General features: G+C 33.4%; 1 protein-coding gene across 5 annotated transcripts in view; it reads right to left on the bottom strand.

Annotated features, from left to right (window-relative positions):
* Positions 1-18551, bottom strand: part of FBXO15 (F-box protein 15) — a 113157-nt gene that overhangs the window by 13030 nt on the left and 81576 nt on the right. The window contains exon 9 of one of the 5 annotated variants that reach the window (XM_074273947.1): positions 16198-16413. The exons of the other annotated variants lie outside the window; for them this stretch is intronic. Coding sequence (XP_074130048.1) covers positions 16310-16413 — 104 coding nt within the window. The 3' untranslated portion in view covers positions 16198-16309. Of the gene's footprint in view, positions 1-16197; positions 16414-18551 lie in introns of those variants that run through there. 5 annotated transcript variants of the gene reach the window in all.

The following is an 18551-nucleotide window of genomic DNA, read 5'->3' as shown; positions in this document are numbered from 1 at the left end:
ATTGCACAAACTCTGGCAGATTCTACATTTCTGGAGAGCCCAATGAGTCAACTAATAAATATTTAATAAGCAACTACTATGTGCCAAGCACTGTGCTAAGTAATGCAGATACTATAGAGAAATAAAAGACAGTCCCTGAACTCAAAGATCTCAGAACCTAATGGGGAGAAACAAGAACCAAACAAATATGAACAAACTATATTACAGGATAAATAGCAAAAGAAACTAGAATTAAATTGTATAGGGAAAGGCTTCCTGGAGAAGATGGAATTTAGTTGGAACCAAAAGGAAACCATTAAGTGAAGATTAAGAGGGAGAATATTCCAGGTATGAGGGACAGCCAGAAAAAAATGTGCAAAGCCAAGATAGTAAAGAGGCAGTGTCACAGGATCTAAGAGTACTCAGAAGAGAGTAAGGTGTAATTACATTGAAGGGGAGGACCCTAGGTTGTGAAAAATTTTGAACATGAAACAGATGATTTTGTATTTTATTCTGAAGGTGACAGAGAGCCATTAATCAGTTGGACAAGCATATTAGGAAAAGGCTTCCCCAAAATGATTGATATGTATACTATATACACTTTCTGAAGACCAGGATAATTAAAGACAGGGAAATACCACCAAGGAGCTAGGTACTATACAATAAAGTCTCTAGTCATGACATGGAAAAAAAAAAATAAAATACACAACAGCCTACATGCCTATAAGCATTGCCTTCTACTTCTTTAGTAACAATAGTAAAGTGGTAGAAAGTAGGGTAGGGGGTATTAAAAATGACAAAGATTTTGGGGTCACCAATAGTAGCAACTATAAATAATAATTACAGCTTATGTGTTAACAGCTATTGCAGTTTATGAGGAAGTCAAGAAATTATATGAAGGATTCAAAATGGCCCTCAAAAGTAATTCAACATACTACATGATATTCGGTGACTTCCAAGTCAAAAACAAGATGATTTTTTTTTTAAAAGTCACAAAACATAATCCAGAGAATGAAACAAACAAACAAACAAACAAAACCTGTTAAAGACTCATAGACGACATATAATCCTCAATTACTATCTTGTTATAGGTATGTACTGTATTTGGCCAATAAATCTTTAAATTTGTTAACTCATTCTATAGTACACATATGGTTTTCTGATTGAGTATTTGAAAATGAAAGTACTATTAGTCTATTCTTTATGAATGTAAACATTGATTGTTTCTAAAGAATATATAGGACTCTCCTCATTCAGGAGATCCACAAATGTCAGTGAGGTGCTGTTGTTAATTGCCATGTGGAAAAACTACTCCACTCTATGTACATTTTCCAAACAAAAATGGATCCTCTAGGAATATTTGCTACATAGAAAATATGTTGAAATCTTAGTCTACCCCACAATCCAATGTGCCTTTAATGTATAAGAGCCCTTTTGTGAAGGTAGAATTAGAGGTTAGATTAAAATAGTGTCTATAGTATTAGCTTTGTTTGACTTTCCAGATTTCTTGCTTGCCCCACTACATCATTCTCCTCCTCCTCCTGCACTCCCCCACACTTTCTGGCTCCATTTTATGTGCTATCTTCTCTCATTAGATTATATGTTCCTTGAGGACAGGGGCAGTGTTTCATTTTCCTTATATTTTTATCCCCACCATTATTTTAGCACAAGCTCGGCAAAGAGTAATTTCTTACTACAAGACTATTGAATTGAAACACATCACACATCCCCCCTCAGTCGTACAATTGCCTAAAAGGTATATAGAACATAAAATTTGTGTTTACTTTATCTATACTGTGTTTACCTGTGTATAAAAAAAGCTTTTGACTTGGTAGAGCAAAATGCTATTTTAAAAGATCTCTTCCAAGATGATGTTTCCTATGTATATATTAAAAACATATATAATTCACGGAAAGATGCAACAGAGATTTGTTGTTCAGTCATTTTAGTTATGTCCATCTCTTTTGTGATTCCATAACACACCAATAATACCCTTGGGGTTTTCTAGACAAAAATACTGGACATTTTCTATCTTCTTCTCTAATGGATTAAAGCCAATATTAGTTAAGTGACTTGCCCAAGATCATACAACTAGTAAATGAAACCAGATTTGAACCCAGATATGCCTGCCTCCAAGTCCACTGGTTCTAAATTTAGGAATGATTATATCAGGAAATGTGACTGTACAATCATTCAGGCTTCTATAATAACTGAAGTAGACTTTTTACAAACGTTTTATTTCACCTTAAAATTATTACTTGGATATCATCTTTTCTAATTATCATGTAAATGATTTTTCTACCCTTCCCCACCCCATGTAAGAGATGGCTGCCATTAGACACAAATAGGTCTATATAATGTGTGTATCTGTAAATCATTCTGTATATATACTTATATTTGTCAGTTCTCTTTCTGAATGAAGAAAGTGTCTTTCTTCATAGGTCCCCTATAGTTAATTTGGATATTTATAATAGTCAAAATAACATTCACTCAAAGTCATCCATAAAACAATATTGCTATTACTGTATACAATGCTCTTTTGGTTCTGGCTCACTTCATATTTCCTTATTTCATGCAAGTTTTTCCATGGTTTTTCAAAGATCATTGGGCTCATCATTCCTTTAGCACAGTAGTATTCCATTAAAATCATATACCACAATTTGTTCAGTCAATTCCCAATAAATAGGCATCCCACAATTTCCAATTCTTTGCCACCACAAAGAGAACTGCATTTTAGCACATGTAGGTTTTCTTCCTTTTCCCCTAATCATCTTTGGAAATAGGCCAAGTAATGGAATCAACCACATATTTAATAAGGGTCAGTAAAAGATCACAAAGAGAAAGAACAGGTAATATAATGCCTAAGGAATTTCGTTGCAACTAGAAATAGCTGAGTTATGAAGAAGAATCTGGTACAATTGGTACAAGTGGCAAATGAAAGCATTATTAATGAGGGAATGAACAAATAATTTTATGAATGTATCATATAAATTAAAATTATGAAAGAACAACCTTAAAGAGAAATAAAATATGAAATAAAGGAAGGAACATATGTTCTGAAAGCCTCCAGTAAGATTAAGGATTGTCTTATAAAATCTGACTTAATTTGAAAGGCATCAAGCTCTGGTCTTTAGAAAAGCTTGAAAGTATAGTTAACAGCTATGGTTCTCAAACTTTTTAAATAAGGGGCCAGTTCACTGTCCCTCAGACTGTCTCTGCCCCTCAGCCCAATTGCCATAACCCGTCAGGCCGCATCAACGTCCTCAGTGGGCCGCATCTGGCCCACAGGCCATAGTTTGAGAACCCCTGGTTTACATTATAGGGCCTGAAACAAGCAAGTTTTCATTGTACCTTTCAATGTATCCATAATCAATGAAAAGTGGTTTAAAAAAAAATGGTTCCTGACAAGAAAAAGTAAACTTTAAAAAAAAATCTTGGGAGTGGGTAGAATACCCATGTGTGTATATGTATGTTATGTAATACTTTGATATTAGTTTGATATTAGTTCATGAGGGAGTTTCAAGCTAAATAACAAATATAAGGAATAGCTTTTTTCCCTACAGAGAAAAGGAATAAAAGGAGAAGAATGAAGGGTAGAGAAAGGAAATGACACCAACTTAGAGATACACCACCTCTCATAAACCTAATGCCAAAAAATGTTTGACAGCATAATATAATAAAATATTAAAATTCTGAAAAAATGACCTTTCTTCCTCATTTCTGAGATCCTACTCCTTTTAAAATCAACAGATGAGATATGATACCAAATTGATAATGGAAATCTAAGTAAATGGTTATGGTAGGAATAGAAAAGGAGACCAAAGGAGACTAAGAGTATTCCTGCTATTGCAATGCAAAACTGTTTCCAATAACCACTAAATTGAAGCCTTATATTTTCCCTTGACCTTGACACAAAAAAGACAAGAAGCAATAATTAGATACAAATCACTCATACACAGCAACATCCATTTACATCAAGTAATATCCATAGGCAGGATCTGAACAATCCTATTTCCTAAATAAGAGATATACTTAGCAATTCTAAAAGAAAATGCTAGGTAATCAGCTACACTGTCTCCTACATAGCAGAGATTAAAAGCACAATTTTTATGGCAAAAGATCTTTGTGCATGAATTTGCTCTTAGCTCTGTTTTTGCTATGGCTAATTAGTTTTTAAAAAGAGGCAAGCTCTGAAACTAGATCCCATAAACTTTTCTAAAATTTAAAAAAAAAATTGAAAGTGCCCTAAAAAAAAAAAAAAAGTATAAATGCAGTAATGGCCTATCAATACAAAAACACAATTTCTTACTGAAAAAGCAAAAAAAAAAAAAAAAAAAAAAAAAAAAATCAAAAAAAGTTCATTCGAATTTAAGGGATAAAATACTTTTAAGCATAAATGAAAAAAGGAAAATTAAATCTTGCTAAGCATAAAATTTACTCACTGACACAATTTCTCAATGCAGGGAATGTGTCTAGATAGGAATCAAAGGAGGAAACCCATTTTCCTGAACCTATTTAAATACTAGTTGCTATACAAATAGTTGCTAGGGCAACTGGGTGGCTAAATGGATAACACCAAGCCTGAAATCAAGAGAACTCAACTTAGTGAGTTCAAATCCAACCTCAGACAGTTAGTTAACTTGTTTGCCTCAGTTTCCTCATCTACATATATGAGCTAGAGGAGGAAATGGCAAACCACTCACTAGTATCTTTGTCAACAATAGCCCAAATGAGATCATAAAGAGAGATACAACTGAACAAAAACAACAAATAAAAGCTTTCCAAGTAAAGAAATGTTACAATATTATAATGAATGTCAATCCTAGCCAAATTCATATTTCTCGCTATTTATATAAAAAATCAGCTTGTAGACATCATGGTCTTCTTAGATACCTAAGCAATTTCACTATAAGAACACAAAAAACTATTTGCCATTTTGTCAACTGATTTTCTGAAGGGGGGGGGGCTGATGATAAAAGAGGAAAGGAGCATATGTGTTTTAGGGTCAGAGAAGAGGACAGAGAGAGAACTGGTATATTGGTATATTTTCACAAAAATGGTAATACTATCCAACTGACAGAATTCATTTGAAAATCCTGTTAGACAATGAAGAACAACAAAAAAGGTGACAAGTCTGCTGATATAGTTTTAATTTTGGGGAAATTATTTCACTTGAACCTCTGTTTACTCACTTGTAAAAGAGGAAGAGTAGGCTAGATTTGTAGTACCTCAATTCAAAGGCCATTAAATCATATACAAAGATTCTTATAATTTAGAAAACTACATATTAGTAGTATCTATGTTCTTTTTTATTATTTTTGTTAAATAATTTCCAATTACATTTTATTCTGGTACAAGTTAAGTTGTGTGCAACAATGCAGGCTACAGTGTACAGATTTTAAATCTCTGTATTAAGACAATCTCCAAGGTCTCTTCCAATTCATAAACTGAGTTTGAAGCTTTATACCTAATTGAAAATTCAATACTAGGGAATCATTTTTGCCTTATCCTAAGAATGATATTTGTATTTCTCCTATCCTAAATCTTGTTTTAGGTGACATGATACAATAAAAATCATAACTGATGGTCATTATTGGATATGCTGAAAGAACTAAGATCAACATTTTTGATGGATAAAATGTAGTTTCAGTGACAACCAAAATTTTTCTTGAAAGAAAAGTAGTCTAAATTTAAAATCAAAATTATTAACAGCAAAATGAACTAAGCATAAGATGTAATCAAAACTACAACAAAAGTAAAATTAACATGAAGAGCAAGATGGTATAATATTTTATCTTTTGGGGTCAAATGAAAATAGAGTTTCTTTTTAAAGTAACCATCTAAAAAGAATTCTTACTTTCACCACTTTCCCTTAAAAATTCATTTTCTTTAAATACTTCTTTATTATCTATTATGCAACTAAGGACTACATAGGAAAAAAAAAAACAAAAAAACAAAGAAACTTACCTTTCTGACCAATGGGTAAATAAAGGATATCCTAAACATCTTAGTGAGGAAATTTTAAGTTTCAATAGCTTAAAAACTAAGACATTTGGGGACCATATATTATTGTTATCTATAGAGCTCTTTTAAATAATAAGATCCATGACAGTAGGAAAAAAGTTTCTTATTGAAACCTCTTTGATACTTAATAAAATATTCTGCATACCCTAATTGATTAATAAGTGGAACTGAATTCAACCAGGTAGACATAATATGGTCACTTACCTTAGATATATTTTTCAAGATTACTCTTACATGTTTTTTCTATTTGTTTAATTTTAAAATCCCTTATTAAATAGTCCAAGAGGCTCAGGAAAAAAAGGAAATAATGGGGAGAAAAGATGGAGTCTTTCTAATATTAACATACAAAGGTTGACTGTATGTTCATATAAAGAAGAATAAAAGAATAATAGTAATAAATTTCTTCCTTGAAATTAATGAAAAAAATGCAAATGAAGGGAGCCTAGTTATACCAGACCTAAAACTATATTATAAAGCAGTGGTCTTTAAAACTATTTGGTATTGGCTAAGAAATAGAGTAGTCAATCAATGGAATAGGTTAGGTTCACAGGACAAAATAGGCAATGACTATAGTAATCTAATATTTGACAAACCCAAAGGCCCCAGCTTTTGAGATAAGAACTCACTATCTGACAAAAACTGCTGGGAAAATTGGAAACTAGTATGGCAGAAACTAGGCACTGACCCACACCTAACATCGTAGGCCAAGATAAGGTCAAAATGGGTTAATGATCTAAAAGAGTGATATTATAAGGAAATTAGAAGAACAAAGAATAATTTACTTCTCAGATCTGTGGAGAAGAAAGGAAATTTGTGGCCAAAGAAGAATCGGAGCTCATTACTGAACATAAAATATATAATTTTGATTATAGTAAGTTAAAAAGTTTTTGTACAAACAAAACTAATGCAGACAAGATCAGAAGAGAAGCAATAAACTGGGAAAACATTTTCACATTCAAGTATTCTGATAAAGGCCTTAGTTTCTAAAATATATAGAGAACTGACTCAAATTTATAAGAATTCAAGCCATTCTCCCACTGATAAATGATAAAACTATATGAACAGACAATTTTCAAATGAAGAAATTAAAACCATTGCTAGTCATATGAAACGGTACTCTAAATCACTATTGATCAAAGAAATGCAAATTAAGACAACTCTGAGGTACCACTACAAATCTTTCAGATTGGCTGAGATGACAGAAAAAAGTTAATGATGAATATGTTGGATGGGAGGTAGGAAAACTGTAACACTAATACATTGTTGGTGGAGTTGTAAACTGATCCAACTATTCTCGAAAGCAATTTGGAACTATGCCCAAAGGGCTATCAAACCATGCATACACTTTGATTCAGCAGTATTTCTAGTGGGCTTATATCCCAAAGAGATCTTAAAGAAGGGAACGGGACCTACTTGTGCAAAAATGTTTGTGGCAGTCCTTTTTGTAGTGGCAAGAAACTGGAAACTGAGTGGATGCCCATCAGTTGGAGAATGGGTGAATAAGGTATGGTATATGAATGTTATGGAATATTATTGTACTATGAGAAACTATCAGCAGGAGGATTTCAGAGAGGTCTGGAAAGACTTAATAATATAAACTAAAGCTAAGTGAAATGAGAAGAACCAGGAGATCATCTTATACAATTATAACAACAAAATTATATGAAGATCAGTTCTGATGGACGTGGCTCTTTTCAACAATGAGACAATTCAGGCCAGTTCCAATGATCTTGTAGTGAAAAGACCCATCTGTACCCAGGGAGGAGTGGTTCACAGCATAGCATTTTCACCCTTTTTGTTGCTGTTTGCTATCATTTTATTTTCTTTCTCTCTTTTTTTTCCTTTTTGATCTGATTTTTCTTGTGCAGCAAGATAATTGTATAAATATGTATGTATATATTAGATTTAAGATATATTTTTACCATGTTTAACATATATTGGATTACTTGCCATTTAGGGAAGAGGGGTGGAAGGGGGGAAATTGGAATACAAGGTTTTGCAAGGTTCATTGTAGAAAAATTATCCATGCATGTGTTTTGAAAATAAAAAGCTTTAAAATACATTTCTCCTTTGAAAAGTAATGCTAAAGGTACTGAACTACAAAAGAAATATTTGTGTCTGATTTAATTTGTGAAAGTTCTGTGTTTTGACTAAGTACATCTGGTTCAGTGTTCAAAGTCATTAAATCATGTAAAAAGTGAAGCCAGAAAACTCTGATATCTACACACAGTAGGCAATTAAAATGATTTGCTAAATGCCTTTAAGAACATATTTTACTAATCCATATTACAAAATTCTATTAAGTTATAATGTTATAAAATCTTATAATATGTTTTGCTGTGATTGTTTTTTAATGATTATTGCCCCTTTATCTGCCAAGACAGTAGACTACAACTAAAAGTGTTCTGCTATCCAAATGCCTTCACCCAATTAGAGGTCAAGATGCAATCATAAAAATTATCAAATACCATTAATTCCATTTCTGTACTATTCATCTAGACATGATAGTCTTCATATTCCTAAACGAATGATCAGAATTTCTTTCAGCTTAAAACTATTTGGTCTGCCAAGAAATTTAACAGTTAAGGAAAAGGGTCCTTCTAGCAAATACACCCCCACATAAGGAGAATATTTTTAAAAGAAAAAAAAATGAGTGGAAGAAAAAAATAACCAACAAAATCAAGTGATAAATCTAAAAAATTTTTAAATAGACACAATCCACATCCATATATGTTCCAACTGTGAAAAGAAGTATGTCTGTCTTACCATATCTCTAATGCCTGGCCATGCTTGTTTTTGATAATTCTGTACATTTACTATTATTTTGTGAAGCTTGGTTTTTGTTTACATATAGGTATTTATATTGTGCTATTGTCTGTTATATTATTTACTTTGCTTTGATCAGTTGTAAGCCTTTCAAGCTTCTCTATATTCATCATATTCATCATTTCTTATAGCACAATAATTAACATGCCACAGATCATTTAGCCATTTTCCAATGTATGGGCATCCAACTCATCTCTAGTTCTTTGCTACTATACAAAGTGCTTGCTATAAGTATTTGGTGAAAATGGTGAAATTATTTTTAATGACAAAAATTTCTAAGGCTTATATGCCTAATAGTGGAATCTCTAGATCAAAAATTACAGACATTTTGATCAATTCATTTGCATAATTTTAAATTGCTTTCCAAAACAACTATACTAATTCACAGCTCTAATAACACATTAGTAATTCTTATCTTCCTACATTCTCCACCAACATTTACTTTTCCTATCATTTGTCATCCTTGCCAATTTGCCAGATAACAGATGAAATCTTAAAGAGATGCTTTATTTGCATTTTTTCTTATTAGTGATTTGGAACCCTTCTTTCAGGTTATTAATAGTTAGACATTCTTCTTCTGAGAAATGTCATATCCTTTGGCAACTTATCTATTAGGAAATGGGATTCTGATATATCTATTCATTTTACTCTCTTAACATCTCTCATACATATCTTCTCTCTCTGACACTATTACTAACCAAGTATATACTATAGCAATAGCTCACTACTTGGAATCCCTGCAATGAATCTTTTCCCACTCTAGCTCACTCTTAACTCATGCAGCTGTCTTAAAAGTTAACAGAAATGAACCTTCCTATTCCTTTTATCATTTTTTTTCTTCAGAACCTTCAAGGGACTCATGTTGAGTATCCCTATATTCTACATTATTTTTTCTCTGTCTACTGTCCTACTAATTTGCTTCATTTTATGCAGGATTTTTATTCCTCATCTGCTGATTACCAGATGTAACCTTTCTTCTTCATCATTGGCATGTATTAGCCATGTGACCATGATCTGTCTACTTAAGTTTCTTCTGCTGAATAGCTAGGTTGCACACTGATTCTAGAATAAGACTCACCTTCATGAGTTCAAATCTGGTCTCAGACACTTTCTAGCAAACTACTGCATCTTTACCAGGAAAATCCCAAAAAGGTTCATGAAAAATTGGATATGACTTTAAAAAATGACTGAACAACAGCAGGCTAGAAATAATAGCTACTTACTTCACTATATTATGAAGAAAATGTTGGCAAAACTTTTTTTTTAAAACTATAGGAATGTGGCTTATTGTTCTTTTGCAAATATATTTATTCCCTAGGAAACAACAACAACAAAAAAAGATAGAGCTCCAAGGGCTGCTATCAAAAATCAATTATCTAGACAAAACTATTTTAGCTAATACAGGAACAGAGAACAGCAGCATAAATTCTAAGGATGAATGCTATGACAAAACAGTTAGGAGTGGGGAACATTATGCAAAATGCTGAATTCATCAAATGAAATGACACAGCAAGAGTTACTAATACTAAATATATACAGAACCACATGAGACTTACTCAAAAACTGTAGAAGGACACTGTTTGTATTTTTATAACTCTGATGGCAATAGTGTCCTCTATTGAATTCTCACAAAAGCCAAACTGTATTACATTTGAACTCAGGCACTCAATTAAGCTGAAGTAAAGTCAATTTTTTTTCCAATTCCTTTTTTTAAAAGGCTTCCAGCTAGGTAAAAGGCCATCTTGTTTCATTTAATTATTCTCCTAGTCCTCTCTCAATCTTCCTAACAATATCCTATTGGTTTTCTAGCCAATCTTTTTTAAACATTCATTTATCTATAAATGGAACTACAAATTAAGAAGACAAAGCAGAACCTTAATCTTGGGAAGTCTGAATTCTGAAAGACTTATACTTGTGGATAGAGGAGAACACATCTTTCCAGTCAGAAAACAATGCACACTGACATTATACAAATCCAAATGCCAAACCAACATATAGCTTAATTAGAAGGTTATATACAATCAAGTTACTATGCAATTCTCAGGCAAATTATTAATTTCAGATTAATCCACACACCTGTCAGGATTGGCTAAGATAACAGGAACAAATAATGATGAATGGAGGGGATGTGGGAAAACTGGGACACTAATACATTGTTGGTGGAGCTGTGAAAGAATCCGGCCATTCTGGAGAGCAATTTGGAACTATGCCCCAAAAGTTATCAAACTGTGCATACCCTTTGATTCAGCATTGCTGCTATTGGGATGATATCCCAAAGAAATACTAAAGAGGGGAAAGGGACCTGTATGTGCCAAAATGTTTGTGGCAGCTCTATTTGTAGTGGCTAGAAACTGGAAGATGAATGGATGTCCATCAATTGGAGAATGGTTGAGTAAATTATGGTATATGAAGGTTATGGAATATCATTGCTCGGTAAGAAATGATCAGCAGGATGAATTCAGAAAGGTTTGGAAAGACTTACATGAACTGGTGCTGAATGAAATGAACAGAACCAGAAGATCACTGTACACTTCAACAACAATGCTGTATGAAGATGTATTCTGATGGAAGTGGCTATCTTCAACATAGAGAAGATCCAACTCACTTCCAGTTGATCAATGATGGACAGAAACAACTACACCCAGAGAAGGAACGCTGGGAAGTAAATGTAAATTGTTAACACTACTGTCTATCTACCCAGGTTACTTATACCTTTGGAATCTAATACTTAATGTGCAACAAGAAAATTGGATTTACACAAACATATATTTTACCTAGGTTATACTATAACACATGTAAAATGTATGGGATTGCCTGTCATCTAGGGAAGAGAGTAGAGGGAGGGAGGGGAAAATTTGGAAAAATGAATACAAGGGATAATGTTATAAAAAAGTTACTCATGCATATATACTGTCAAAAAATTTATAATTAAGAGGATCCAACTCACTTCCAGTTGATCAATGATGGACAGAAATAACTATACCCAGAGAAGGAACACTGGGAAGCGAATGTAAATTGTTAGCACTACTGTCTATCTACCCAGGTTACTTATACCTTCAGAAGCTAATAATTAATGTGCAACAAGAAAATGGTATTTACACACATATATTTTATCTAGGTTATATTGTAACACATGTAAAATGTATGGGATTACCTGCCATCGGGGGAAGGGAGTGGAGGGAGGGAGGGGATAATTTGGAAAAATGAATAAAAAAAAAAAAAAAAAAGAAAAACAAATGCCATCTTCTGTTCTTAGAGCAGAATTGACTTTATGATACATGGGAATACTTTTAAATTAAAGTTAGTTTTTTTGTTTAAAAAAATTTATAATTATAAAATTAAAAAAACAAATTAAAAAAAAATTTCAGTTTAATCCTCATTTGACAATCACCTATGTGCAAAGCATAGTGACAAAGGACCAAAAAGGAAGATAAAATTAAATAGTCCTTGTCTTCAAGAAGCTAACATTCTACTAGAGATACATATACAGAGACAAGTAAATTCAACATATGTGAGGAGAAGAACAATAACAACTATATAGATTAGGGAAAGATTCACAGAAATTACTGTTCTGGAGCTGAACTTTAAGGGAAAATACATAATCTGAGAACTGTAAATAAGTAAGAAGAGTATTCTAAATACCAGGCAGAAATTATTCAAATGCAGAGGAGATGAATATAGAGTTGAATTAAGGAAGAAGTTAATGGTAAAATCTGAAGATAGCAGTGTAATGTGAGATAAGGTTTGAAAGACAGGGAGGAGCCAGGTTATGAGATGCTTTATAAATCAGGCTGAGGAATTTCTATTTTATCCTAAAGATAATAAAAAACCACTAACAGTATTTAGCAAGGGAGTGACATGATCAAACCTATACCTTATGAAAATTACTTTGGCATCTAATTGGTATGGATTGGAGAAGGGAGAGGCTGTAATTAAGGATCTACTTAAGGAATTATTACTCCAGATAACTGGTGATGGAGCCCTGAAATAGAGTAACACTTATATGAGTTATACATTTGCATGACTGGAATGATAATGTGCTACCTCAATAAGAATCAGAAAGCTCAGCGAGACAATTTGCTAAGGGGAGAAGAAAGAGGAGAAGGGAAGATGATGAGCTCAACTTTAGAAATTGCAAGTTTAAGATGCTTTAGAGACACTTGGAGAAGTTCAATAAACAGTTCAGTGATACAGAAAAGAGGTTAAAGTTCATTAATTTGGGTGACACAAAACATGCTACTAAAATCACTGATATAAAGTGTAAAGACAGAAGAGCTAAAACCTTGAAAACTCATAAGGGTATATTAAACTATGGACTAGCTTCCTGGAGGGCCTCAGGATCAGCCAGAGTCAGGATAAATCAAAGTCCTTGCTCTTTAGGGGGAGAAGTGAAAGAGGCAAGCAAGCTGCCACGTGGCTTGCCAAAGATGTATGCTAGATTCAGGAGTCCAGAGTCGCCACCCTCTCTCCTCCTCGTCCTGCAGCTAAGTGACTCTGACTTCTCTCCCCTAACCCTCAAATCCTTGCCTATGATTACCTCACCATCAAACATTCAGCAGGCACCTATGATGAGGAGAGTCATCACATCACCACCTCATATAAATATGTATATAGAGCCATTATCTCACATGGAATAGGTAATTAGCCTTAAGTGCTCGGTTGTCCGATTCAAGCATACCTTTTCAGAGTTTCAGCTTTCTACCAGTGAAGAAGACTGATTAATAGCTGTTTGACATGTATGAGAATGAGAAAAGAACAGCAAAAAGTCAGGAATGAAAATGTGCAGAAAGTCAAGAAGTACAATAACTAAGCTCTGAGGCCAGTGTATTTAACAGTTAAGACATCAACAATAATCTGTGAAAAAGCCTGTTTTGGGAGAGCAAGACTATATCAGAAACCTGGTGGTAGTATGGGCGAAAAAATGCATTCTGTTATATAATAGTGGAAACACCAGACTGAAAAACACAAAAGCCAAGGTCTGAATCCTGCTTTGAACACTATTAACTGTATAACCATGGTCAAATCACTTTCCTATCTCTCAATCTCAATAACAACTGCAAAATGAAAGAGGTTGGACTTAATACTTCTGAGTTCTCTTGCAGATCTAAACCAATTATCCAATGTCTGAGAAATAAACAAATATTAACATGAAACTTATAGGAGAGTTAGGTAATAAAAAGATGAAATAAAATTAAGTCCATTTACTGCAAAAAACTAGCATGAAAACTTTTAATTTAAAAAGGAAAAGATTTGATCAGTTTCTTTTATCCATTTTAATTTCTTCATTTAATCAAGAGATCCTTCAAACAAGTAATTATCAATCAACAATTATTTATTGAATGTCTATGTGTCAGACAATGTGGGTTATGAATTCTTGTAAGGAAAGGACTGTCTTTAAAGCCTTTCTTTGTATCCCCAGTGCTAGCACAGTACCCAGCACATAGGAGGCACTCAATCAATTTTAATGACTGACTGGCTGCTGCTGGGGATACAAGTACAATAAATGCCTTTTTGAAAGGGGCCTATATTCTAATGGGGAAGCACATGTTAAAATCTAAAAAACATAAATTAAAAGTTAATAAATAAATACAAATATATGAAGTATTTTTTAGGAAGGAAGGATCAAGAAGAATCAAAAATATTTCGTGAAGAATATGGTGCTTATATAGTATAAAGGAAAGAAGGACTTTATGAAGCCAGGGAAAGAGACAGAACATTGACCAATGCAACGCACAAAGAAAAGAGATGGATTTATAGAATATGGGAAGGGAGTAAGATCTAATGAGACTTAAATAGGTGGTGACTAGGTTAGATTAGGCTTTAAAAGCTAAACAAAAAATTTTGTACTTCATCCTGGAGGCAATAAGAAGTAACTAAAGTTGAATAAATAGCACAGTTATACAGTCAGATCTACATTTAATGAAAATAATTTTAGCAGCATTGTATAGTGTGAAATGGAATAGGGAGAAATATGAGTCAGGGAGTCCAACTAGTAACTAGACTGAGATAAACAAATTCTGAACTAAAATGGGTAGCTTTGTAATTAGAGAGACCAAGTCTTACAACAAGAGATGTTGTAAAGACAAAAGCAGCAAGATTTAGCAATTGATCTGATACATGGAGTGAGAGAAAGGAAAAGGCCAGAATAGTGTCAAGTCAACAAAAGAAATTAAAAAGGAGTAGTCAGGAAGGCAGAAAGAGAACAATATGACAAAAACTCAGAGGAGAGGCAACATATAATACAATATGGTTAGTAGTGTCAAATGCAGGAGACAGGAAGAAAAGAATAATGTCTGAGAATACTAAATCAGATTTAACAAATAAGAGGTTAAATTATTGGTAACTTTAGAGAGAGCAGTTTTAATTGAATGGTGAGAACAGAAGCCAAAGAGTTAAGTTGTGAAGAGTGGAAGTAAAAGTTGAGAGACAATTGAGTAAAAGTTGTTACTATTTTTCAATTTGTTTGGCTGTGAGAGGTGAAGGGAAATTTATGATAATATATGATGATACTTTGAGGAGATAGTGACATTTAATGAAGCTTTTATTTTATTTTTAAAGGTGGGGAAGCCTTGGACAAGCAACAGGAAGGAACTAATAGGGAAAGGCTGAAAATTCAAAGAAAAGAAGGGATGAAGATACACTCTAATGAAAAAAAAATTATAGGAAATGCAATAAAATGCACATCTCTTTTCAGAGACTGGGAAATGAATAAAGAATGGGAGATATCCAAGGGTTTTGAGATGAAGAAAATGAGATAAAGTTCATATAGAAAGGCCTCAGTTTTTTCAGAAAAGAGTTAAGACCCTAAAAATAGAGAGAACAGGGCTTGAGTGGGAAAGATGAGGTTTGTAATAGTTTCCATGGAAAGTGAGTCAGGGAATTAATTATGATGAAAATAAAGGAATAACTTGATGCAATGAGAATCCAGTTGAGGTTGCAAAATGTGAATCTGCAAGATGCACAATGAGCAAGATTAAAAGACTTCCAACAGCTACATTCAGAAGCTAAGAGGAGGCAGGAATATTTCAGGATTAAAATCTGGTAAAATAAGAGCAGCAAAAGGACAAAGGATCAAAGGATTAAAAATCTTCTGTCTGCATTAGGAAGAAAAGGAAATATATGCCTATTTTACTTAAAGTATATTCTTGCAATTAGCTAGACAGCACAATAGATTGAATACTGAAACTGGAGCCAGGAAAACCCGAGTCAAATCCATATTGAGACTAGTTTTACCCTAAGTGATCCTGGGCAAGTCACTTAATTTCAGCCTGCCTGAATTCCCTCAAACATAGAACAGGGATAACAACAGCACTTACCTCCCAGGGTTGTTGTGAAGATCAAATATTATATTTGTAAAGTGCTTAGCCCAGTGTCTGGTACAAAGTAGGAGCTTAATAAATGCTTGTTTCTTTCCTTCTTTTTTTCTTCTTTTGTGTAGATGATAGGTGAAACATTATATCCAGATTGGAGCAATGATATATCAGCTCCAATGATACCTTTCCAGTTTTCTCTTTTGCATGAGAAAAGTCCCTCCTCTGACATGTGTTAAAAATGCTCCCTCCTTTTGGAAATTTGTAATGGGTGCTAAGAGAGGTCAATTAGGGAAGAATAAAAAAGATTACTATGTAGCAATGAAGGCTTCATTAAAATTCCTAATATAAATCTGTAAGGACACAACTAACATGATGTCCTAAAGCAACCTAGAAGAGACAGGGTGGAACACTGAAAAAAAAATCTGCCTCTATATTTAAAGGAAACTCCTCTCATAACTACTAGGTTTCTGACCTTTGGAAAGCCCCTTAACTTTCTTGGGCCTCTGAATCCAAGGCTGAGTTCTGAATTCCATCATCTGTAAAATAAGGAGGCTAGACTTTGATGCCCTGTATATTTCCAGATTTATAAACCTATAAGAAGAATTGGATAATGGGAATAATGAAATATTGAGGACTAAAAAGGCATGAGTAGCAGAAAAACAAGAAGCAAAGGAATTACAAGTGAATGAAAATGTATAACTGAACTGCTTAACTACAGGGTAAAAGATTATAAAAGGAGCATCCTATAGGGATGAGAGACTAAGCATAGAGAAAAAGAAAGTAGACCTTGTGATTATAGCCAAGGAAAAAGAACAGATTTAGGAAGCTATGGGGAAAAAAGGAGAAAAGATGGAAAGACAGTAGTATTATCAAAAAGGTTATGAAGAATATGGGAAAGTTCTATAGGTATAGAAAAAGACAATTGATCTAAATATTTTTAACTGAAAATAAACCACTCTTTTCTAGAGGGAAGAACCAGGCCAAATGGATAGAAATTACAAATATGGAAATCTAAGTATGATTTCAGAAAAAATTTCATAAAACTTGAACTGTCTAAAAGCAGGTCAGACTATCTCAGTAGTCTGAGTAGAAGGCTCCCTTTCACATATGTCTTTAAGCAGAGAATGAATGATAACTTGGTAAAAGTATGTTAAAGTTAGGAAATTCCTTCTAGTATGGGTTGTAATGGATGGCTTAAGACCTTCCAATACTGAAATTCTGTAATTACATGAATAGAGTATGCAAAGTATAGGCCAGTAAGCTTGACTTGGATTCCTAGCAAAATTCTCTAACATGTTAAATAGGAACTTGGTAACCACTTAGAAAGGGAAATAAGCACCAATCATCAAAGGCCAGAATGATTTCACAAAGAATAGGTCATATCATGTTAATTTGATTTGGAACATGCAAACATGCATAGTTAGATTGCAAGAGTATGCTGACTAGGAAAAAGGGGTGTAGTGGAGCAACCCAAAGATCTTTTCTACTTAATATTCTCATCAATGACATGCAAAAAAGCATAAGTGGAATGCTTATCAAATTTGCAGATGAACAAATCTAAGAAAAATAATTAACACAATGAATGATGGGAAAATGCAAAAAAAAACCATCAAGGTCTCTTAGAATACTATGAGAAATATAGTTAAGGTGAAATCAATTAGGAATGAAGGTCTTATATTTACATTCAAAAATCAGTTCTTCAAATATAAAAGTGTAGTATATGACTAAATAGAAGTGCATCTCAAAAAGAATCTTAGCATTTCACAGACTGTTAACTTAATATTAACTAAATATAAGATATAAAGCTGAATGAAGAAAAGTACAGTAACCAGAACTAAGAAAGTTGGGATTCTATATATGACCACTGTTTACTATGTATGGAAATAACATATTTGATTTTAAGTATCAACATTTTAGGAAAGACATAAATTAGTTTGCAAATATCCAGAGGACAACCAGGACAGTAAAAGGCCTTGAGAGTATGCTACCTGAAAAATCAGTCAAACAAACTAGTGATAATGCAGAAGTAGCTTCAAGCTCTCCATTGGAGGTATATGCAGGGTACTTCAAAGGAAGATAAACTGCTATAGCATAATGTAAATATGAGTTATTATTCTATCCTTCACCACTGCTCCTGTGAATTATTATTGCCCTAATTCTACCTAAGCATATCTCACAGCTCCTTAAATTTCTTCCTTCCATTCCATCCATTCCTACTCCATCCATCATCTCCTCTTGCTTCCTTCTTTTTAACTTAATCCCCAAAAGTTCCCCAGCTTTTCCTTTCTCCTTTGCTCCTTATCTCTTTTTTTTCCCCTGAGGCTGGGGTTAAGTGACTTGCCCAGGGTCACACAGCTAGAAAGTGTTAAGTGTCTGAGACCAGATTTGAACTCAGGTCCTCCTGAATTC

This window comes from Sminthopsis crassicaudata, chromosome 1 (assembly GCF_048593235.1).
Source record: "Sminthopsis crassicaudata isolate SCR6 chromosome 1, ASM4859323v1, whole genome shotgun sequence".
Classification (NCBI taxonomy): Eukaryota; Metazoa; Chordata; class Mammalia; order Dasyuromorphia; family Dasyuridae; genus Sminthopsis; species Sminthopsis crassicaudata.
This window is presented reverse-complemented; position numbering and strand designations above follow the sequence as displayed.